The sequence below is a fragment of the Corvus kubaryi genome, unplaced genomic scaffold (genome assembly GCF_017639235.1).
Source record: "Corvus kubaryi isolate FWS band 111438036 unplaced genomic scaffold, C.kubaryi_AGA036_p1.0 37308, whole genome shotgun sequence".
Taxonomy (NCBI): Eukaryota; Metazoa; Chordata; class Aves; order Passeriformes; family Corvidae; genus Corvus; species Corvus kubaryi.
The window spans coordinates 11,265,946-11,290,983 of NW_024581096.1; the positions used below are offsets into that span (position 1 = coordinate 11,265,946).

Below are 25,038 nucleotides of genomic sequence, written 5' to 3' on the forward strand. Positions count from 1 at the left end.
GTTTTTAGCAAATTTAAAAAGCCTTCCAAGATGACAGGCTCAAGGTGACAAAAGTATGAATTATAAAGCTGCAAGAAAACAAACAAACCAGAAATCTCCTTTTTAGTCACAACTGAGCAAAGCTGTTGAAAGTGATCCCAATCTGAGGCAGACAACATCTCAGAGCTGTGATCACAGCTGACAAGACAGACAGGTTCCCAAGGCATGAGTTACACTCTCCAAATGTCTACTTCCCCAAACCCCTTCAGCCACCTCTACTGAAGGAAGCGTATCTCCTTTCCTCTCAATTATAATCCACAAAATAAATGAAAGTGTACTTTCTGGGTTTACTATATCAATTAAGAATTGTCAGATCTACACACATCAGCTGAATTCAGGAATTTCTCAATATATTCCCTGAGTAGGCAGTTGCAGGCTGTATCAGATGCTTTTCTTAAGTCCCTGTAAACATGATCCCCAGGCTTTCAATCTATGTGACAGCTCTTCAATACCACTTCCCGTGGTGTAGAAATGGATGCTGTTTCAGTAATGAGCACACTGATGCAAAACAAGATTAACTTGTGAAATCTGAGGTTTTAGTGTTTACATGATTACACTCTTACATGATTTCCTCTTCTCTGTGACTTTCTAACTCGGTGACATCTACATGTATCATTAGCAGATGTGAAACACTCCTTCTTTTCTCTCAATCCTAATTAACCAATTAGGAATACAGTAGCCTAACTTTACTTTCCAAAACCAGGACATCTGACTGACAATTGTATTTAACTATCCTGTGCATCCATTATATTCTCATCTGTTGCAACTAAGGCCTTTTTCTGGGTGACAAGTCTTCAGGATTTCTTTATCTCTCACACTCAGCACTGGTTCAAAACACTTCAATAATCTCTCACATGTATAGAGATTATAGAGAAGCTTACCTAGCTACTTGCAAATACTGAAGACATAAAAGACTTGGCTTTTTTTATTTTTTAATACTCTGTAGTTTTTCTTGAGCAACTATATTACAATGGAAAACCTACATAATCAGGAGCGAAAAAAAATGTATATAATTATTTTTAAAGTTTATGGACTATTCAATGAATCATGCAATTATCAATTAAACTAAAAATACAAGTGTGAAATACTTAGAAGATGTTCAGATATTATGGAAAAGAGCAGTCTTAGAAGAGAAGTCATACAGTGTGTAGCCAGTCAAAATGAAAAATTACTTAGGTTTTGTTAATGGCAATTGATACAAAGAACTTGATTTCTATTTAAAAAAAAAAAAAAATCTAAAACATTTACGCAGAAGGCAATGAGGAAAGGCATCTGATACATTTGACCATACATGGGTTTAGGCAAAACAAGAAAGCAAGCAGGCCAGCCTGTCCTAGAGATGTCTCTGATCCATTGTAGAATGATGAGTAAGTCCTTCCTATCTGCCCATGCTTCCTTCACCAGGAAGGACATTCAATTTCTAAGAATATTGCTGACCACAGAAACAATTTCTTCTTGTTTAAGATTGTTCATCAAGAAATATTTCAGGAAACCATTTTAGAAAGATGACTTCTTAACAGCATTACTAAATATTTGCCTAAAGGTTTGAAAATGAAACCCCAGGCTGAATGTTTGGCTGCACGGTCGAACTTTGCATTTGAGAAAATAATCTATCTTGACCACAAAAATGATAAATATTACTAATAAAAATAGCTTTTGGAAATTATTCTGTTGGCTTCCTTTGGGGATTTTTTACACTGCATGAAAAAAACATACAAGGATGTAAAAGTAAGTTTCTTCTGTATCTTTTCATAACTTATCTAACCCATCTCAGGTTATCCTAGCAAATTTACATTTTTCCTCCTTTGTACTATCATAAATATGGCTTTTGTAAACCAACAAAAAAGACCACTCCTCCTTTTGCCTCTTTCCAAGTTAATCAGTCTTACACTTGCCCAGCTGTTGAAGGTTTCTTTGCCTTCCAGAAAACAATCAAATGTGCTCAATGTTATTTTGTAAAAATCTCATTAAAGATCCAGCTAAGATATACTAGAACTCCACTGAGAGTCCACAGATTTCTTCAAACTCATCTATGCCAACACTGCATGTTTCATATCATTTAAAAGTAGCTTTTGGCCTACTGGCAACAAACAAACAAAAATATAAACAGAAAAAAATTATAAAGAAGCTACTAAGTTGTCTTCAAAAAGCAACTATGACAGACTCATTCCCAGCTTATTCCCAATTATTCAATATAATTTCTCATATTCTTTCAGTTCATATTCTTTTCAGCTTAAACCATTTTTGTGGTCTAACAGAGGCACAATGCAAATACAGTAAAATACACAAACCGAAAATACACAAAAATCTACATAAAGTTAGTATTTCTGGTTCAGTAATCCTTGAGCCAAAAAAGGTGTATTTTGCAGTGAGTTATCAAAGATGGCTGTCTAATAAATCTATTTGCTTGTTGAAAATAGCAGCTAGCACATGTATATTCTAAGAGGATGGGTGTGTTTCTCTAAGAAATTAAAATATTTTCACTAAACTCCTTGTAACATATAAAGCTATTATTTCTTCTACATTATTTGATTTTTCTGATAAAAATGTAGTGTAAATCATTATGCCATATTTTCTCTGCATATTATTTAAAAATATGTAATTTTTTTAGACTACGGATTTTGTTTTATCTATTCAGATGGAAAGATGAGGATGAAAAAATGCCTCAGTTAAAGGGGTGATATTTTTCCTCATGAAGCATGTCAGTGGTAAAATGAGCATTCTTATCTCTGAGCCTCGGTGGTTTACAATGTTGCATGAAGTGGCTGAGATTATTAGCTCAGTATACTGAGCCTGATTTTCAAGGACAATACATATGTGAATTTCATTTTTTAAGTCTCTAGAAAACAAAAAATGCTATCATCATTCAATGCAATAAGTTGCTAAGAGAACATGGTTTTGAGAAGTTAAAGGAAACTCCCTTTCTTCTGTTTACAGGTCAGCTGGATACTTGAGGATGATATACTTTTTTTTAATAATCCAAAATACATTACTATTAATCTGCAAGATGCAGAGTTCCTAAATGCCCTTAATTTCAGTTATCTTTAGCTCAGAATTTTACCTGGTAAGTTCACCAATTTCACGATTAGGCCTCAGACTTATATATGAGCAAAATGAAAATACAAGGAGCTGGCTGGAAAAGAAGTAAAACAAAGGCAACTCAAGTAAACGTAATTTTCTTTTCAAGCAATATTCTTATCTCAGTTCCAGGGTTTCTTCTTTGATGTTGCTTTTTTCTCACAATAGTTTTATATATTTGACTAGCTAAATAAGCAAACCTACACAAATAAAAACCCTTGCAAGCAAAAAATGGGAAAAGGAGGAAAAAGTTTTCAAAAATTGTTTATAGTGGTTTACACTAACAGAACAGAGTGTTCCAAGCTAGCCTTCAGAGCAGCAACCAAGTACCTACGCATTAGATGGAGAGAAAAAGTTTGTAATATCCTTTAGAGAAAAAGTTGCTTGCTATTCTACGGTGCAATTTCTGATAAAATTTCAAACATGGGTCACTTTTAAAATTAGTTTTCTTTTTTAATAGACCTTAAAACCAAATTACTATTTTAAGTATGAGAGGAAAGAATTCTTTTCTGTTTGCTATTAACATCCTTAAATCAATTAATCCCTTCTGTCTCATGTAATATAAATAATAAGATGATTATTAAGGGTATGGAAATATAAAAATGTCTGAATTGATATCCAAGATTCCTTCAAACAGGCTGCAGGATTTCCACAAAAATTTGTCTCTGAGGATACAGAATTGTTACAGAATTTTTCATTCTGGAGTTAGCCTTCTCCTCTACAGCTGATGTTTGCTATTGCTTTCAAACCCCTCTTTCCTCTTCTTTTTCTATTTTCATCATGTAGTACCTCTGTCTGCTACAATTCTCTTCAACCGCTAGCATCCCTAGAATTCTTCTCCATCCAACAAAAAGATTAATTTTCTCATTCTAGCCTCCCTGTTTTACTTATACCCAGTAATTTTGTATTTCTTCACCAGCAGTGGCATCCTCAGAGCATAGAGAGATAGAACTTTCACAAGCAGCAATTCATGTATCTCAAAACCTTATTTGCGTTACCCACTTTTCAACAAATAGCTCCATGTTTCTCTCTTAGTCTCTCTTTTGCCTTTTCACCCAATACTGCCTTCTCCTCCACCCTCGCTCCTTGTCAATTCCACTATATTCCATCTTGAAAATGCCACCTGAATTCCCTCCTGAGTCTCAGAATTATCCCTGACAAATATAGAACACCGCCCTTATTGTCATCAACCTCGGGAAAAAAGCATCTGTTTTCTGCTTCCTCTTCTTCATTGTTTGATGAGGTCCAGTATCTCCTGCACACCATTTACATGTTGGCTCCCTTCTTCACTAGTTTCTCTGGTACACAATTACCTTTCAATTTCTCTGGCTATTCACTGCTACTCAATCCCTTGGTCACTGAACTTCTCACTCTACAGTGTATTTTTAAACACCTTATTCACATATTACTCCCAATATTTTCACACCACTGAACTGTCTTCCAAATAAAGGTATATCATTGTCTCTCTGCTGAACATCTTTGTTCATCTCAACATCACTTTGTGAATGTTTAGCTGGAAATACAAATTCAGAATGATGAAAGCTGTTCCTGATTTTCTTACATGCATACCATATCTTCTCAATTTCCCTGGAAGATCTTACGTCCTTTAACCATTCATCATAAGAAAAATGTTGTTATATGCATCCCAATGTGTCATCTCCTTTCTGATACACATTGTAAAACATACTGTAATAAATCCAACCAATAACCCACTGTCAGTATCATTACATTGCTGTGTTTTCCCTCGTTTCCTTGATAATGGTTCTTTTACTTTTAGGGGTCCACTCTTGCCTCATTGTTTCTTCTTTAACAGCTGTATTTCACCAATGAATTAAATACACAGTCTTTTCATAACAGCAATTACAGACCATTCATTTAATCTGCAAGCACACCTGTGTTTTTCTCACAAAATAGAAGAAAACCAAAATCAAACCCAACAAAACCACCACTCCTTTTTCTGAAACACATGTGGAAATACAGTAAACTATCAGGTAAAAAAATGACCAAAAAAAAAAAGGGTGCAAGACAAATAGTAAGTGAGTTTGCACATCGCCTTGTTTTTGTTTGCTGGTATAAACTATTTACCAACTTGACACTGAAGAATTCATTTTCTGACATAGCCATCTTTGGTTATGAAGGAAGTCAAAACTGAAGTTTGTTTTAGACGTGCAGACTGACAGCACCACACATTATTGCAGCCCTGCCTTGCCCTCCCGCCTCAATGCAACAGCCAAGAAACCATAGTGACCTGTCTGGAATACAGAAAACATTCCTACACCTCTGCCAACTCCTACCCAGTTTGGCAACACACTTCAACACATCAAATATTGAAATCAAGCAGGCATTTTCACATTTGTGAAAGGTAACAATGGTTGGCAATGCAATGCTTTCTGCTTACTGCAACAGGTGTCCCTGCTTCTGAAAAATCACTCAGGCTCTTCAAGGCAATCTTGAATATACGCCAGTCCTCCTGTCACAAGGCCAGGGATGCACTACCTGTCCTAGTTCTGCTCTTGTGAGCCCTGGTGAAACAGCATCTAATAAAGGCCTGCACAGTGTACTCTGATGGCCTCAACAGGATGAAGTTTGGTTAAATATCTTGGGCTCTCCAAGTGAGACCACAGAACTGCATAATGGTGAGGACAAAAAGTAGGCTAGTGAGCTACGATGCAGTGCCATTCATATTTTCATACCAGGTAACACGTTGATCACAGCATCTACATTCATCAGGAGCTCCTAGTGGCCATAAAAACAACACAGAGTCTGTGATCATACAACAAAATAGAGTTTTTACAGCAATTTTCTCTTTGTATGTGAATTAGCATAGTACTTTATAATTTGGTCATCCTATCCCAACCTCTACAAAATGCACTAAATATAAAACAAAATTGAGTACATTTAGTAAATTCATGGGTGACTGCTTTGAGCAAAAACAGTCACAAGCCAAATCTCGAAGTGATACATATCCACAGTGCAAAGTGAAATAGTAACCAAAAAGGCATATTTTAAAAACTCCACATACTGCTTAATCTAAATGAAAATTACATATGTTGAAATATCTAAGAATACATTGTTTAAATTACTGCTTAAAATGATTATACACATCCAGGAATTCTATTGAACTAGAATGTCATTATAAGTCTCTGGACTTTGTATATGTATATGTATTTACAAATACATTGTATATGTATTTACAAATAATGTGTGAAACACATAGGACATAGGTAGTCATATCCAACTCCAAGTCTAGTTTTCTATCTCATGAGAAATTTAGAACTTGGTTTAAGGAAAGCAGCTGTTTCACGGATGTATCTCATTTCAGTCTGTGTAGTATCACTGCAGTCATACATTAAATAAAGCACAGCTGGACAATGCTCCACCTATTTCACCACCCTCTCTGCTAACTGTTTAGCACTAACATCTGTTGAAAACAAACTTCAGGAAATAGGGAGATCATGAAAAAAAACCCCTTTATTTTAAAATATTTTGCACTGGAAGAAGTTTTGCTTACTTATGAAGAAAGCTTCACATGTATTCAATCAGGTCTTAATTAAGAGATTTATACGAAGAGTTGCAAGAAAACTGCTCACTGAAGGAGTCTTATAAAAAAATTTAATATTATTACAAATACTTTTAATTTCATATGATTGGTTTAGTTCTGTCCCTGCTGCCCTGCTCCCAAGATATGTTTCAGCTGTGCAGTTTACCTTCTCATTGATAATCATGGACACAAAAATAACTTGTTTGGCTTATAATCATATTATGAATTCTCTAGGAATGCCATTCAAATATTTTCAGTTAAAATTAACCAGACTTACGTTCTTTAGTAATTGAGGACAGTCTCTAGAGTATTATGGCCAATTATTTAAACTGTACCCTCACAGAAGTGCACCCTTAATGGATGTAACCATGAAACAAACGTTCTCTCTGTATAGAAAAAGTTGGTTTTTATCAAAGTTCCGGAGTCAAGAGTATGTAACCTAATGTTACATACAAAAGCTATGCCTCGCTATAACTTATCTTCTGCAAACCTGTATGTTTCATGGCTCAGAAGCCATTTCCTACATTTTTTGGTTTTAATCCACTTGTTCAAGCTGTAACAGCCTTCCTTTGTTAAGTATTTTAAAGAATGGGAGTTTCAGGCATCCCTAATAAAATAAACTTAATGACCAAGAGTTTTACAGAAATGCACTTGTCACTGCTTTTAGGAAATTCACAGCATAATCCTGCTGTTCATCTCTTCACAAGCTTCAAGAAATAGTGACCTACTATGAAGCAGATTGAGATACATTTGGAGACAAAACTAGCTGCCTAATAGACACATCAAGCACAACATTCTTTCATAATTTACAAACCCTATCAGACTCCAGACCACTGAAGTGTTCAGTTTGCTTGAACAATGCATATACTACAGTATCTAAAAGCCATTTCTCTGATAAGTCAAACCACTCTGGAGCTCACTTCTTGTTAGATCAGAATGTAGTACTTGTACTTTCCACTTTTTGTCTCTGCATAAAAGTAAAACTTCCTCTAAAATAACAAAGCTAGCTCAAGAAGGCTCTTTTATTTTTTCCATTATTTTTCATTATTTCATCTTTCTATTTCTGTAACATTCATGTTATATTAATATTAATAGCACTACAATATTAATAAAGCCAATCACATTGCTATAATGCCTACTCTTCTCAAATTGTCATTTTTAAATTATTTCTGTAAGTTACTACTTTTAGTTTTCCAAATAATAAACCAAAGAGAGATATATAATCCTAGTGGGATAAGCCTTTTTCCTTTAGCCATACATGAATCCAAAGTGAAATCCTTAAAGCTATTTTCATTGGGGTGTGACAGACTTCAAGATTTAGAATTGCCTTTCATCATTATATTAGATAGTGCAAACATTTAGATAGCTCTTAACTATAAACTGTTTATTACATAAGAGAGAAATGCACTTAGAAATACAGCAGGGCACATTTTATCTCAGCATATGATTGTCAGATTCTTTACTGTGGCTGGCTTCAGGGTACAGATAGTGATGTACTGGCTAAACCAGACATATACAAAAAGGAATAATATATGAATCTGTTAATATTTGCTGCTGGCAAGCTTGTGTGTGATTTCCAGTTTCTGGAACAGAGGTCTGGCACATATACATATGGAATGAAAGGGTGGAATATTATGGATATGGAAAACTTACCTTAAGTTTGAAAGGGGAATATAGTATATTTGGATATCCTTCATCTTGTATTTACACAAGAAATTTCCAGATGTAGCCAGACTGCCCTCTTCAAAGCATGAAGCATGTTACATACTTGGGGGAAATTGGAAGATTTGCCTGATGTTTAGCTATAGTAGTGATATTCAGCAAATTTAAGAACATTCATTGTAAACTGTTTCTACTAAACATTGACATTTCACTGGAATATTTTTAATGCTGTAAAGGTATCAATATAAACATTAAATTCTATATATAAAAAATCATCCAAATAGACAAGTGAATAATCCATAGTAAAGAAAGTTATAAATAAAATCTAGCTGGTGTGAAAAAACGCATAATCCTGAAATGCTGTCACAGACAAGATACCAAAGACACACACAACGAACTGGTAGAAACCACATCTAAAAAGGCATATGTACATTAGTAAAGTTCTCTAGTGGATAGACATAAGACATTTCAGGAATTAATTACTGAGAGCCATGGTTTTTGCATGTCAGCATATGCAAAATGCATCCTGTAACTGTGCAAAGATCCAGCAACCTCATCTTCCTAACACATGGGTATATATCCCCTCAAAGGACCTTCCAATTAATGGAGAAAATATTTACGGCAAGTCTCAGATCTTACTACTAGTTTTCATTACTCTGTCTTGGCAGCATCAGCTGTAAAATCCATCATGAACAGCAAAATAAAGTTTGAAAAAAAAAATTTCCAAATAAGATCTGGACTTGGGATTCCCATTTAAAAAAAAAAAAAAAAAAAAAAAAAAAAAAAAAAAAAAAGTACCTCACATAATAATTTTTCATCATCAAAATCCGTGTCCTTAGTTGTACAGTATTTTTTCAAAATGACTTCTGTACTTGTAAAATTTTTAAACTTTTCACCTAAAAACTCTACCTTAAAACTTCCAACAGCACACCACGAAACTAAAGCTTACAGAAACCCTTTCAAAGCAAACAATTACTAAATATAGAAATGTATTTATCTTACATCTATAAATCATGCAATTATTTGGAAAATACTTTTAACATGACTATTTGTAATTAAAATGTACAGAGCTTAGATCTGTTTAATTTCAGTGCATACTGTGACATCTCACTTTTCTTCCCCTTATATTTTGAGGATAGGGTGGCTTAAGGGTGTGTGGAAAAGAGGTTATTGGGATTACCATTTCATCACACCACTTTTGGAGATATTCATGTGGGTAGTACATTATTACAGTGTTGCATTTCAGTATTATTGTGAATTTTAAGTTCTGCAAAATCACTTTGAGCTTTAGCTTAGTAATTTAAACTGATCACAACACATAAATTATTCTAGCAATTTAAAATCAGAGTACAGTTTTAAAACCAGGAAAAAAGGAAATGCTAGCAAAGCAGTAATTCAGCAGTACTGTAGCAAACACTCACTTTTGAGCTGAAGAGTGGACTTAAACCTATGGCTAAGTCTTCTGTGAAACAAGAAAGTAAAGAAATGGAGGTTAATCTCTTCCTATAAAAATATTTCCATGAGCACTGAATCCATTTGCTTAGTGAGAATTATGCTGAAAATCAGAAAACATTATATCTTTCATGTTCAGATTTGCACTAGATAAAAAGATAAACCTATTACAGATGTAAAAGACAAACCTGTTACAGAGGTATTTGTCGAAACTAATTCTTTACTACTTATAGTGCAGCCAGTATATAGGTAAAAGCTTATAAAAACTACTCAAAGTTTATAACCAAATTTAATATAGCTAGAAAAAAAATACAGACAAGATTTTGGGTGTACAAGCTGTTTTCTCAAAGGCATTTAAAAGACATGACCACTTCTTAGAAACTCCACCTCCCTAACATCCTTACTAATGCTTTTGTATCACAGCTGCAATGATACACCATAAAATATGTGATGTGTGAAACTATGAAACATGATTCAGCCTGCCATACACAGAGAAGTTGTTTATGCAGTCCTGTGCTGAATGCACCCAGGAAAAGTTGGGGGAAAAAAAAATCACATAACAGGTAGCCTCACCAGGTGGTTTGAAAGATTAAGAAAGGCTAACTAAGAAGTCTAGCTTTTTTTCCCCAAAAAAAGCCCATTTGTAACTAATGAAAAACATCTCAATCCTTTCCTGCTTATTGTGGAAAATGAAGGTAGCTTTTCTGTTCATTCAAGAGATTTCAAGCAATTTTAACTCACAGTACACTTCAAAAATTACTTCAGTCTTTCCCTATCTCTCTGAATGAGATGCTCCAATTCCTGGACGGGAAAACCAGGCACACAAAGGTTTACTGATGGCAAGACACTCTGCATTCTTGATACTAAAGACTGACTCCATGGATCGGTTTGTTCAGAAATACATACTACTATCGGCTTGCAAAAAGCCCTGAATGGGCAAGCACAGACAAGATGAGGAATTTGAACTTATTTGAACTGTAGGTAAACCTAGTGGTTTTACTGCACTCCCCTGTGAATCAAAAATGTTGAAGGTCCTTTCTTATTTTGCTCTTCAACTCTCTGTACTTGCCAGACATTTTTCTCCATGTCTCAGAACATTTAAATTGAGTGTTCTAATGTGCTGTGTTATGATTGACTATTTCACACTGTTGCTTCTACTATTCATTCAAAGTTTGAAGGAAGTTATTTTTTATGTCCTTTGAAGCTGTTATTTTAAGCCAAGTTGACAGTGTTCATAATATTTCAAATACATTGACAGATCACTCTGCTAATGTGCACTGTAAATGCACATGTACATGAACCTTAAAGAAAAAACATGCACTGACAAAATAACATATGTGAGAAAATAACACAGATTTATGACAAAACAAAAAAATCCTCTGAGGCAGGTGATTATAATGGATCATGATCCTGCTGAGGAAGTTTGGAAAAAGGCAAAGCAGAGCCGGAATACATTTGGCTAACTTCAGCATTAGCAAGTTACCAATGTCAGTGTCATGAATTAAGAAAAAAATCTTCCTCCAAAAGTTCCGAAAGTGTTTTTACTCTCACTGCATACAGCTGGGAGATTTGGAATCACACCAAAAAAGAGTGGAAGTAAAAAACTGAATGAAACATTCATGGTGTTCATTACTAGTCAGAACTAAAGGAGTGAACGGATCACTCCCTAGGCACAGCAACATAATTTAAAAAAAAAAGCTGATACTGAGATGGTTCAAAAGTGGTTTAGAAAAAAAAAGCTAACTGATGAAGATAAGTTGCAACAAACAGCTACTTTGACTTCAGCAGGATGGATAAAATGTGACACAGAGAAGATCTTGTCTTTCTCTAAATGAAAAATCAAACATTATTTAATTACACCATTCTAGACCAAGTTCTACACTGTGGAGGAGTGCACAACACTAGTGATGTGTCTGGGGTGACGGGGATGCCACTGCACAACGGGTTCATTTTTAATTTCTTTGCCCTTTGACTGACACAATGGTAGGATTCCTCTAGACAGGTGTAACAAGTAACATGTGAAGCAGAGAATAATAAACCTATACCAGCAATCAGAAACTGTGACTACAGTGACAAAGGACAAAGGTGGGGGCTTTTTAGGTAGCTTCTGTCTTGCAAAGTGGTACAGTGATGGCTTCCCACCAACACTGCCCCACTGCCTGCTTTTTTGCTCTTGGAAAGGGCCCAGAGACCCTCTTTCCTACTTGGGTATTCACTTCTGCCCTTGGAACTGCTGCCTCATACTTTAATAGGACACAAGACAATGGGCAGGAACTGATGCACAGGAAGTTCCACCTGGACATGATGAAGAACTTCTTTACTGTGCAGTGACCAAACACTGAACAGATTGCCTGGAGAGGCTGAGGAGTCTCCCTAACTGGAGATATCCAAGAATGATCTGGACACAATCCTGCGCCGTGCGCTCTGGGATGGCCCTGCTTGAGCAGGGAGGTTGGACCAGATGACCCACTGTGGGCTCCTCCAGCCTGACCCACTCTGGGATTCTATGCTGCATTGATGAGCCTTTTTCTCTGGGAAAGCAGAGACTTTACATTTTCACTGAAGCAAACAGAAACAACCCCCTCTAGAAGGCTCTGTGTTTGACAATAGGCTGTAGTTAAGTCAAAAATAAATGCATCTAAAAACTCTCACAGATGACCAGAGTAACAGGCACTATGGATATGTATCTAGTGAGAGCCATAATATCTGGATGGAACATCTTCACGGATTTCGTTTGTACTGTTACTGTCAAATGCAGGAGCAGTGGTTTGACCACTCAAGATCAGGGCTGAAATGTCATTTATATTCTTGCATAAAGGAAAAATCAAATTCAGACAGTCACAACATGCCTTTATTGGGTCACCCCTGTCATGACAGTACCGTCAGGTAAGCCACAGACAGTTTTAAACAACTTCCTGAATCTTTCCTTCCTGCTGCGTATGGACCAAGCACACAGCATAAATAATGATGCCAGAATCATTCCAGACTGATCAAGTGTAAGAAAATATGGCAATTATTTTCTGCTTTCAAACACTAGTGACTTTTGTTACTGACTAAATAGAGCCTTGTCAAGAAAAATGCAAATGCTGTCTCAATTTTGACTTGAAAGCTAGTTGTACTGTAGCACAGCAAAATCTGTACACATACAGCTCTACACTTGTTTTAACAGAACCAACTGGTATTTGCTGGATGGGAATTAACAGCTTTCTGTTCAAAAATCACAAGTTAATATTTCTACTATATATTTCTCCAAGAAGCTTAACCCTCACACCTCTATCCTCCACAGCTTTACCCATTTTCCTACGTCACACACAACTTGTACCCCTAGAGCTGCACCAATGTAGTAGCTTATCATTTTCTTCTTCATCTTGCAAGCATCTCTGTATCCTGTCAGGCCAGTAAGGGCTTTCATCATTCCACTGCAGGAGCCAGTCTCATCCTCTTCTTTTAAACTATTATGTTGAACACATGTTCCATTTGAAAAATTTTTTCTTCTCCCTTCCCCACCCCCAAATACAAGATGAAGGCTTTGTCTAATTGTTTAATCAAAATGCCTTTTGAAACACTTGATTTTAACTATACACAGGGATCTCCAGAGGACACCAGCAGTTTTAGGTAAGAATACCACTAAAAATCCAATTTACCTGCTCCTTTACCTAAAAACCTTGCACACTTCTTAATGAAACCAACAAAGGCAAAGACAAAAATTCTATAGACATTAAAAATACAAACCCAAGAACACCACCAACTTAATTTCCACTAGAAAATCACTTTAATCTTGCCTTGTTATGCAGGGGTCACCCATTGGAAATTGCACAAGATGCACAGGATATATCTTTAAATTACTCATCATCACCTTAAACTGCACTCAATCAGCATTGCAATATGTCATCTTGCAGACACAGAAAAGTTCAAAAGGAAAAGCACATGAAAAAGCAGACTACCAAGAGCACTATTGTTAAAACTACACCAGAAAGCTTAATATTTCAATACTGTATATGTTAAAATAAACAACATACACAGGTGATGAAAGCCAGTCTCTGAAAAATTTATTATTCTGTTAGAAGAAGTTTACACTTAGGATGAATTCTCAAGCTTCATGCCATTAGGAAGTTTTACTGGGTTTATAGTGGAAATAAAAACAGAAATAAAAATAGATGACAATCCCAAAATACAGGCTGTACTTTGAGTATGATGCACAGGCTTTCTTTTCCTTTTAAATCTATACATTTCCTCCTGCCTCCAGCAATCAAACATTTTAAATCTTTATAAAAAGCTCCCTAGATTGTCTGTTTTCCTTTTTAAAATCAAATATTTTGAAATATGAAGTTGAACAGACTCATGTAACCTGTACTAGTTCAGTTTTACTTCCACACAGCCATCCTACTGGAATTGTACAGCTTTCAGAGATTTATGACATCAGTTTCATGATCCTGCTCTTCTTCCCTCATTTCCTCTGTATTCTCACTTTGGCTTTAAAAAAAATTGACCCTATTTCCATATTCTCCTCCAATGCATGCCATTGGTACTTATCCCACTGAAGTGAAAGGGACTTCCACTTCTTTGCATAAGATGGGCATAAAGAGAGGATATGGATGATTTACTAGAATGATTATTTTTTAAAGCAGTAAAGCTTAGCCTGGTGAATTTGCACTTGACATTGCAAAATTAAACTCTTGGAACTGGACTGTTTGTAAGCTGTACTACACAAAGCATCAGTGAGCACTGAATGCTCTAAGCTTCAAACTATATAGTAGCAAGAATTGTACTTGTCAGTTCAAGTCATAACACACTGGAAATTGATTGCTTGGTTCAATATGAACAGAAGTATTTCCTAATTTTCAAAAATTTGAAATAGTTTCCATTCTGATTCTTGCATATTCACAATGCATTTACATAAATAGTACAAATTTGCCTCAGTGTTAATTATTACACATTAGACAATATGACAACATTTGCCATTTCATGAGCAGCATTGGCCTTACCATTACCCACTTAGAAGCTATTCTTCTCTAGCTATTGTATGGATTAATGACCGATTTCAGTATCAAGTTTTAAGAGTTACTCCTTAATACATACAATATCTCAAATAAATTATGTAACAACCAACAAGAATTACAGCTTTCTCACAAACATTGCATCTTAAATGAGTAATAATCTAGATACAGATCTGTGGTAATTTTTTTTTTTTTTTTTTAAGCTGACTGCAAAGAGCTTTCCCAGCATTTTGAACTTAGTGGCAGCACACTGAATGATTAGTTATGGAAAGGCAGAAGAAATATTAAGTTATACCTATGAGTTACGTGGTTTTCTGGATGGGGAGGGGAGGGGAGGGAAGGGAATGGGAGGGAGTAATAAAAGTACCAAAACTGATTTTATCTGCTTCAACATTCACACTCGAAATATTAGAAGTACATATTGTTATCAAATACTGGACTTACACTCATATTCCTATCCCAGATCTGGATAGAACCATCTTGACAGCCAGCTGCAATAAGTTTCCCATCTCTGCTGTATGTGCAAGTTGTAGGAATCACCCGTTTACCTTGAACTGATCGTGGCTTAAATACACTTTTGTGCTTTTTTTCATTGTTAACATCCCAAGTCCTCACAGTTCTGAAAAAAAAGTTTATATAAACAGCTGTTTAAGATAACATTAATACATATAAAATAATTCTTCTTGTGGTAAAACCAAACCCCTTTTCCAGCACAGATGGCATACAATACTGTTCAAATTCAGTTGTAATGGTTTAAGATATGAGAACAACTTTCCAAGTAAGAAACATCATGTACACTAAAATGCATCTCAAGTCTAAAAAAAAAATTAAAACAAACGAACAAAACCCAAACCAAACCAGTTTTTCCCAAACCTCTCATGTAAATACATAAATTACTTAGAATTGGAAAGGTAACGAAAGATTATTACACAGGTACCATATAATCTCCACTGCCACTGGAAATCAAGAAGATGAAAGTATTCAGTCCTCTACAAAGAATGAATACTTCAGAAAACAGGCATGAATGCTTATGCAAACTCGTAACTTAAACAGATTTCTTAATGATTCTGACATAATTACACCTGAATATTCTGCTTTTAACTGGCTGGTTATTCTTCAGACTTTATTTTTAAAAGACATTTTAAACATTAATTGTAATATTATTGTAGTTCTCTTCCACTAATCCTGAAGGTCTTAGAGTTCTACTATAAAAATGTTCTTCAAATACTTTAGAAAGACTCATTTATGTAATATTGTTTTCTTCAAGTTGAGTTTTTCCCACATTATTAGCAAAAACAAATACATCCTTTCTTCTTTTAATGGAAAAAAGGAGTATCTGCCTGGATCTTCAGTGTTCCTTAGATACGGAAAAACATCCAAATGAGAGAGAACTAAAACACTAGATACAGGTGGACCCTTTAAACTGTCTTAGATACAAATGTTTTCTGTCCATTTAATATGTTGAGGTCTTTCCAGATAAAAATTCAAAACTCTTCTGGCATCTAATGCAGAGAAGAGTTTCAGAATTTGGCAAAGGAAGGAAGATCATTTATTTAGAAAGAAAAAATCTCAAGGTTCTCAAGACAACCCCATTTGTTTAGACTATACAAACATTGCCTATGATCCAACAGCACATAATTCACTGGTGTCTAGAAAAGCAAATACAGCTTTAACAGAGGCTGCCATTTCTCCAGAATGAGACAAGATACCATGGCATAACATTAGGAACTTCCATCAGAGCTACAAGACCACACAGGCCAAAGAACTGACATAAAAATAATTCTAGAATAAAATAGACTAGAAAATTAGCCGGAATTACCTGAAGAGAGGTTACATTTAATTGCACATTTAATGACAGTAATGAGAAATCAGTAACTGTAAGTTAGAATGAATAAATAGAATTAATCTCCAGTTGTCCATAATAAAGTCAAGGTTAGTTTCATTTTTAAAAGTCTTCAAATCTCCTATGTGTAAGGCACCACTTCATGGCTCTATGTGGAGCTCTAGCATAAGACATTCAAGCATTCTGATGACTGTTTGGGTTTGAGGTTTTGGTGGGTTTGTTGTTTGGTGGTTTTAATTATTATTTTTATTTTAAATGAAGCACTATATTACAATGATAATTAGGTTGATTAGAGGATCTTCAGAAATTGCTTTCATCCTCAACCGTCATATGATTCTGAGACTCCCTTTTTCGCCTCCTTATGTTGTCAATAATCATCTCAGTCTATTGCCTTTCATTCATACTTTCTCCCACCATGATACTTGCTCAAAACTTGTATCTTTTGCCATTTCCCTTCCCTCATAATACTCAATCCCTCCAAAATCTCATTTGAATATCCTGTACCTTCAGCTTCTCTTCTTCCTTCACTGATGACCATCTCCTACTGAAAAGCTCTGTCCTCTCTTACAGTCCAAGTTCCAAAGGACTGCCTTGGCACACCCTTTCTCAGGTGGTGCATCTGGTAACACAGTTATGTGCAGGGAACTTCGGAGCCTGCCTTCCCCTTTCACTCCAGATGTCTCACAAGCATCTCAGATGTAATTCCAGAAACAATCTCTTGAGAATCCTTTACCATCCTAATTCTTTATTTCTGCTGGCATGGAATGACTTTTTAAAAGTCTTCAGTTTCCTCTTTTTAGGGCTCAATGTCCTGTCAAAACCTCAAAAACTGGCTATACTAAGAGCATGTTCAAACCTTTTTATCATTTACCTATCTACTGTAAAGGAAGAACAAGCACTTGTATACTTTTACTCCTTATAACACACATTAAAAGTAATATGAGCCCTAAATCAGCTGTAATATCAGCAGGTCAGCTGAAAAATCAAAGTTCTCTGAACTGCTGCTTCCGCTGCAGACAGTTGGCCATATTTCCACACATATGAGTTACATGCCCTGTCAAAAATGCCCACATAGCCTACAGTATATATTTAACATTCCCTCAGTGTTTTCTTAATGTCCCCACACTGAGCATGTGTTTGCTGTTGCCTTGCTGCTACTGCATCTAATGAAAAAAAAACTTCTACTAAAGTAAATACTTTGTATGAAATCTATGTATTAGCTACAAATTTGTCAATCATTCCCAGAGACCCCTTAATTCTTGAGCTAAGACTGAGCTCTTTAATGTCTTCTTTCACATAAGATCTTGTAAGTATTTTTTCCTTTATGGAAATATTTCCTATTCTTATTTTAAAATGGACATCATATTGCAAACACATACCATGTGCAAAATTTCAGCTTAGCATGGTTTCTGACTGAATCACCACAAACTAAAACATCAGGAGTCATTTGTAAACGATGTATGTTTTACATTTTCCTTCAGAGCAGTGATAGACTAGAAGCAGGGATCACTGAAGGACCTCGGGGAGATACCTTCACTGGAATGAGACGAGGTTTAGGCTGGACATTGGGGAGAACTTCTTCACAGGAAGAGTGATTAGACACTGAAATGGGCTGCCCAGGGAGGTGGTGGAGTCACCGTCCCTGGAGGTGTTTAATGAGACTTGACACAGCACTGAGTGCCATGGTCTGGTTGACCATGGCAGTGTTGGGTCAGAGGCTGGAATCAATCCCAGCGGCCTTTTCCAACCTAATTGATTCTGTGGCTGGACATGCCCCAGCCATGGCACTCACAGCCCAGAGAGCCAAACGTGTCCTAGGCTGCATCCAGAGCCCCGTGGGCAGCAGGGGAGGGAGGGGATTCTGCCCCTCTGCTCTGCCCTGGTGAGACCCACCTGGAGCACTGCATCCAGCTCTGGGGTCCCAGCACAGGAGGGACAGGGACCTGCTGGAGCCAGTCCAGAGGAGACATTTAAGCTGATCAGAAGGCTGCAGCACATCCCTATGAGGGAGGACAGGCTGAGAGAGTTGGGTTTGCTCAGACAGGAAAAGAGGAAGCTCTGGGGAGAACAAAAGTAACTTCAAGTACTAAAAAGGGGCTTGTAAAAAAAGATGGAAAGTGATTTTTATACGAGCAGATAGTGATAGGAAAAGGGGGAACAGTTTTAACTAAAGGAGGAGAGATTTAGGATCAATATTAAAATAAATACTTTACTGTGATGGTGTGAGGCTCTGGTACAGGTTGCTCAGAGAAGTTGTGGCTGTCACCTCCCTGGAAATGTTCAAGATCTGGTTGGATAAGGATCTGAGCAACCTGGTCTAGTGGGTGGCATCTCTCACCTTGGTGGGAGGAGGCGCGAGATTGGAATTAGGTGACTGCTGAAGTCTCTTCCAACCCCAAAGGTTCTGTGATGCTGTAACTAATATTTAAGTCCTCCCATTCTAGCCAGAAAGAAAGGAGATAAAAAAAAAAAAAAAAAGAAGCATAGAAACCCAAATAATTTACCTTCAGGTAATATTGTCTTTAAATTGGCAATATAGCAAAAATACTCTAAGAGTGCTTCCATATATTCTCTCCACTTTTGCTACTGACCCTCAATCAGCATACCATAAAACAGTCAACTCAGGGAACATTATGTAATTATCACTCCGGGGTTTTTTTTCTGGAATATTTTTTACCATCTAATGATTTCCTGTTCCTCAGACATAATGAAAAAATAAATGCGATTGCATTACGGAAGTTGTATTTTCACTTCCTAAGTTCTCTGAGTTCAGTCCGCTGTTTGTGTTGAAATGAGTAAAAAAATTTATCCCTGCATCCATCAGATAATTTCCAGGACATTCATTTTGTTCAAAAAAACTCTCTTACTAAGAGCATATCCTCCAACTTTAAAAAGTGGGAGATGAAACAATAACACTGTTTTATGCTCCATGTTGCACCATTTAGTAGGAGTATAATAGTAATATTTATCTGTTGATAGGCAGACTAAGGTATTTTTGAACTCCAGTAAAAACAAAAGAAAAATGTTTCCTGAATGGGTCTTTTTTTCCACCTGAAAACAAATTATGTTATATGAAAGTTTGTTCTGTAGTAAAAAGTATATGTAGGGATTTTTTTTTAAACTATATCTCTAACATACACTGTTGTTTGTTCATTACAACAAGTTTTAATACATTGAATGATATGCACAGTCACATCAACATTTTTGATTTCTCTTTCATAAACTCTTTTTCAATTAAAATATCCATGAAAAAGGCTTCACATACACGTTTAAATTTAACTTTTTAAATTATGGATTCCACATCTGCGAAACAGATTTTGCAAAACTGATTTTGTAAAGTTCTTATATTTGCCAAGAGCAATTCAAAGCAACTTAGAAAAGGAGGAGAATGTTCTTTTGGAAAGGTAATGTGGATATTTTCGTGACCACTGAGAAGTTAAGTGACATATAATAAACAACTAATTTAATTACTGGGGTTCAAGGGGAGGTTTTGGCAGGTTTTTTCCCCAAAAATGTTTTTTTCTCTCGTCCTTATGATGTTATTACTAATTTAAAATTTCTAATAAAATTAATTATTGGCAAAATGCTGCTGCATTACACAAACTATTATCATTATGTAGCTGCATTTCCCAGACTGCAAGGACAGAAAATTTCTCTGTCATGAGTCAGCTAGACACTGCCCTAATACAATCTGTTGAAATTCAAGAAGTGAACCAATTCAAACTTCAAAAGCCTGACCTGCCAAATTCCACTAAGCTTTTTTGTCTGTCCCACCTCCTCTGTTTCTACTGGACTAGTAAACTCGATTGCACAATGCTGAATGTTATTGGCATTTAATATGTTAAGTCTACTTTGAATAATTAAGGCTACACTTTATCACTTGAAATACAAAAGAAGCAAAGAGTACATTATTGTTAAAAGTACAGATCAGGCTTAATGCTGAATCTAGTAATCACATTATAGTGCTCACCTTTGCAATGTATTATAGTGCCTTCCTGTGTAATACAAGGTTGCAAAGCTGTAACATACTTCAAAATCATCACGCAAATACTGTGGAAATAGAATTGATCATCCCAGTACAAGACACCAAGACATCAGCGATAGAAGACACTTTTTCGAAGTGTTAGATTAAGACTCTTTATAAACAAAAAAGCAACTAATCTTACAGTAAGGGTTTTTTTAAATCTCTTTTATCACATAAAACAACCATAGATACATGGGAATGAAATTAAGGTACTTATTAATACGACGAAAAATTGCCTAAAGCAGAATATGTAAAGAGATTAGTTAAGAAATAGCTGCAAAGTTCTGTTAAGATGCACTTCATGCATATGGTGCAGCATTATGTCAGCACGAAAACTTTCATTATTATGTTCTTTTTGCCCTCTTTCAGCAGAAGTAAGTTACTTCCTTTCGTTGAGCACACAGGACCCAATGAAGGTTGAGTCACCTGCCAGACAATGAAAAAAAATTGTACACAGAAACAGATGGAGAAATCCAGAGAAAATTTCCATACTTGCTTGGCAGAAAAACTTCTAAATAAGCTACCTACTTCTAGCATTTGAACAGAATTAAAATAATTTGAACTAGAATACAAGAAAAGTCACATCTAACATATGTAAAATCGTAACTACAGAAGGAACTGCCAAAAATATGGACAGAACTTAGGAATTTATAACAATTCTACTTTTCTGTTACTTAAATAAACCCTAGATGTAAAAAACAAAGAGAAACATTTAATAGAGTAAAAAAAAAAGGTATGTGGTATACAGCAAATGAGCTAAGCAACTATGAAACCGTATCTTTCCATATTTTCAAATTAAAATGGTAGCCTTTTTTTGACAGGAGAAATTACCATCATTTGTATGTACAAAGTACAAAAGTATGAAGTACATAATTTGTATGCAAAAGTGCAGCTGAATCTTAATTACTGGGGGGGAGCAGATTAAAACCTAATAACAATGAATGGGAACTGCTCCCATTCTCCAGTGTGAATGAACTAAAAAGCAACCAACTCAAAATTAAAGTGACACATAAGCATTTGAGAGAGCATGGAGAGTAGGTGTTCTGAATTACTAAGCAAAAATCCTGCTGCTGGCCAATATATGCAACATTTGAGGAAAACTAACTTAGAAGAGAAGACAGAGAAGAACTGGAAGAATATCGGTTTGGCTAAGAAACCAGAACTAATGCAGGTAAAGGAGAAGAACAGAGACAGAAAGAGACAGATTGAGTAAGATAAAAGCAAGGAACAGAATGTAAGTTATCACGTCATGCCAGATTTGGAACGACTGCCCTCAAGTCAGCTGTGCAGCATGTTCATGGGAGGAAAACAGCAGCAGCAAATCCTAGTGAGTTACGACATACAATCACCTCTGACTGAGGAGCTGGCCAAAAGATGCATTCAGACACAAAGGGTTACCCACCAATACATCTGTATGACCCTTCAGAGATTTTACTCTAAAGACACAGTAGAACACCTATCAACAGAACCTTTTACTTACGGCATAAAGAGTCTGTTTTTAATGAAATCAAAGCTCACAAGCTTTCTGGACTGAGTAATTTTTGCTTTTTCCCAGATTAAATCACTGGGTCAGGCTAGCAATACAAAAAGGCACTCTTCAAGAAGGTAAGAAACTTAAGAGCAGGAACAAATTTCCTAGAAACAAGCAAGCAAATAACATAAGTCTTATACATTTTTTAATCATCAGATCCTGTACATAAAATATTTGCATATGCATTGCATATCTATTTCAGCTGTTCCCTTCTATATAGCTCTCCAAAGTGATAGAAAATACATCCTTTGGAATTTTGTACAGATTTTTTTTTTAAGTACTTCTTTCAAAACCTGAAGATTCCCTCAAAGTATCTACAGATCAGTTCATCAAAATGACCAACTCCAAAATTCAGTCATCCTCAAAGGTTATAGCAGACATATTTTGCATATCATATTGGCAGAGAAGGAATGACAAAACACTACATAGTAAAAATCAAATTCTACGTTTTAAATGTTTACATTTCTCAATTATCAACAACAGCTGTTAAGTCGAAGCCCAAAAAAGAGCACAAGCACACAAACTGAAATATTTCAGAATGGGTCATAAAAGAAATTCCAATATTCTGCTCTACACTGTCTTCCCACCTTCACTGTGAATTTTCCACTGAATTCCCACTGAACTCACAAAGCAAAATTCAGAAAAATACTTTGCTGCACCCAGTCTTCAAAGATTCTGAATGCTTTAATTCAAAACAGTAAGTTTCATCTGGGACCTAAAAGTTTCACAAGACTTTTATTTTTTTCTTTCTAAAAACTCTAAGATAACAACTTGCTCTGAATGTAATTGCTACCTTGGAAGACAATATAATGTATTAATATACAAAACATATGCAGAAAGGTCAAGATCAAAAGAAAAGTAAATGACAGAAATTTTTCAATAAAAAAACCAAAAGAACAACAATACTACATGTCTATTCCATTAACAGGTTACTAGTAAGTTCCAATGCAGTTACTAATGCTCAGCAGAATTTTCCTCATATCAAAACAAATACTCTGAACACAAATAAAAAGTTTTGTGGGAGAAACTTTACAACCTCAGAATATAAAAAGAGCTATTATGGGAAAAAACACACAAGTAGAAAAAAAGGCTGAGAAGGAATACAGAAGTGAAAAGTAGACCAATTGTGTAAACCTAAAAAAAATAACTAAGGTAACCAGTGGACAGAAAGCAGCAGTTGAGGACACACAGGCATGCAATACCAGTAAGAATCCTCACTTCTAAGGAAGGAGGATTAACATTCAACATACATGATACATTCAGTACTGCTTAGATTACAGAAAAATAGAAGAAATCTAAAAACATTGATTACATTTTGAAGACAGGGTAATTGTTGGGGGATGAGGTGGGAGTGGGACAAACATCCCCCCTCTGTCTCACCAAATCAATCCAACAGCTTCAAGAACCAATATACAAGAATAAAATACATAAAAGGGAATTTATGTTATTGAGAGGACATATTACTGAGAAGGAGACTGCACTTAAATACATTCAAATTCTGTAGAAGACAAATTGGAGTTAAATCACTGAGGCATTAAAAAACAAACAATGAAAACCCCAAAAAGACCACCAAACAAAAAAAACCACACAATGTAAAAACCAACACACAAACATGCTCCAGAGGACTGTTTAAATTCCCAAAAGAGTGATACAGAAAAAGGTCTCTTCAGCCTAAGAAAATGGTCTCCAAATTAAAGGCATATATGGTACTGAAAACAAATGCTGCAGGGCTGATAGATTAATAAAAAATAATTCACTTAGGTGTTCAAGTCTATGTTGTTGTGATGGGCTCTTCCTTGAATAATTTTTTCTCAAGTCTAACCCATGAATTCAGTCTGTTTGCCTCCCTTCCAAAGGCCAATGTACAGGCAAAAGCTGAACACGTCATCGTGCCTGACTTCCTATAAGCCTTTCTTCCTTAGTATTTCCTTAAATATTAAACTGTTTTCCTTTTATATTTCCCTGAACCACTGACTATATTTGATTGCATTAGTGATAAATATTTGGGCAGCTAAACTGCACCAAGAAAAAAAAGTCTTGCTGGTTTTGAATTACTTTCTCGCTGGGACTGACAGCTAATTTGCTTTGTTTCTTGATGATGTCGTCACACTAAATTCTGACTGAAGAAGAAGGTTGTTTATCTTTACATCAACCATTAAGACAGCAATCATGTATGTCTGCACCAAAGTGTATGATATTTTCAGTTCAAATCAGCAAGGTACCTAAAAGCAAGTCTTCAGAAGACTGTGCACAGAGTAGGTTAGAGAACTATCCCCTTAAGATATTTTCTTCAAATGAGTAACAGATCTGGTGATTTTAATGAAGTATATTGAGCACTGTAGGGAGTCAATATGCTTTTGAATTAATAATAATTCAAAGTCTATGTTAATGCTGTGCTATTTAAAAAACCTGAGCACCGGTATTTTCCTGAGACTGTGTAGCACTTTACACACAAGAAGTCCTTCATTTACTGTTCCAGCAACATCTAACTTCAATATTATTATTTCTATACAGAACATTAGATAAATCACAGGTATTATGTGATTCTGTTCTGAAAGTTGTGACAGTAAAAGTAGATACAATTTTGTGTCATTTTCCAAATGGGGCAAGCAGGCAATGAACTGAGACCTCATCTCCCACTTAGAAAAGATAAAGTGGGATGTAATCAATCTCCCTAGGGGGTATATCTGATTAAGATCAAAGGGGAAGACTTCTGGCAAAGAACATCTTAACAGTTCAAGTTACTGTCACCTGCAAGAATTGAAATTACTCAAGATCAGTCTTGCATGATACTGCAACAGGAGGGGGGTTAATCACTAGGAAAACAGGATGCTTTCTAAAGACCTGATTAGTCATGGCTATAAAATAGCT

General features: G+C 35.7%; 1 protein-coding gene across 2 annotated transcripts in view; it reads right to left on the reverse strand.

Moving 5' to 3' along the window:
* Positions 1-25,038, reverse strand: part of WDR70 (WD repeat domain 70) — a 128,150-nt gene that overhangs the window by 40,289 nt on the left and 62,823 nt on the right. For both annotated transcript variants that reach the window (XM_042028466.1, XM_042028467.1), the window contains one exon: positions 15,214-15,388. In XM_042028466.1, the coding sequence (XP_041884400.1) occupies positions 15,214-15,388 (175 nt within the window). The remainder of the gene's footprint in view (positions 1-15,213; positions 15,389-25,038) is intronic.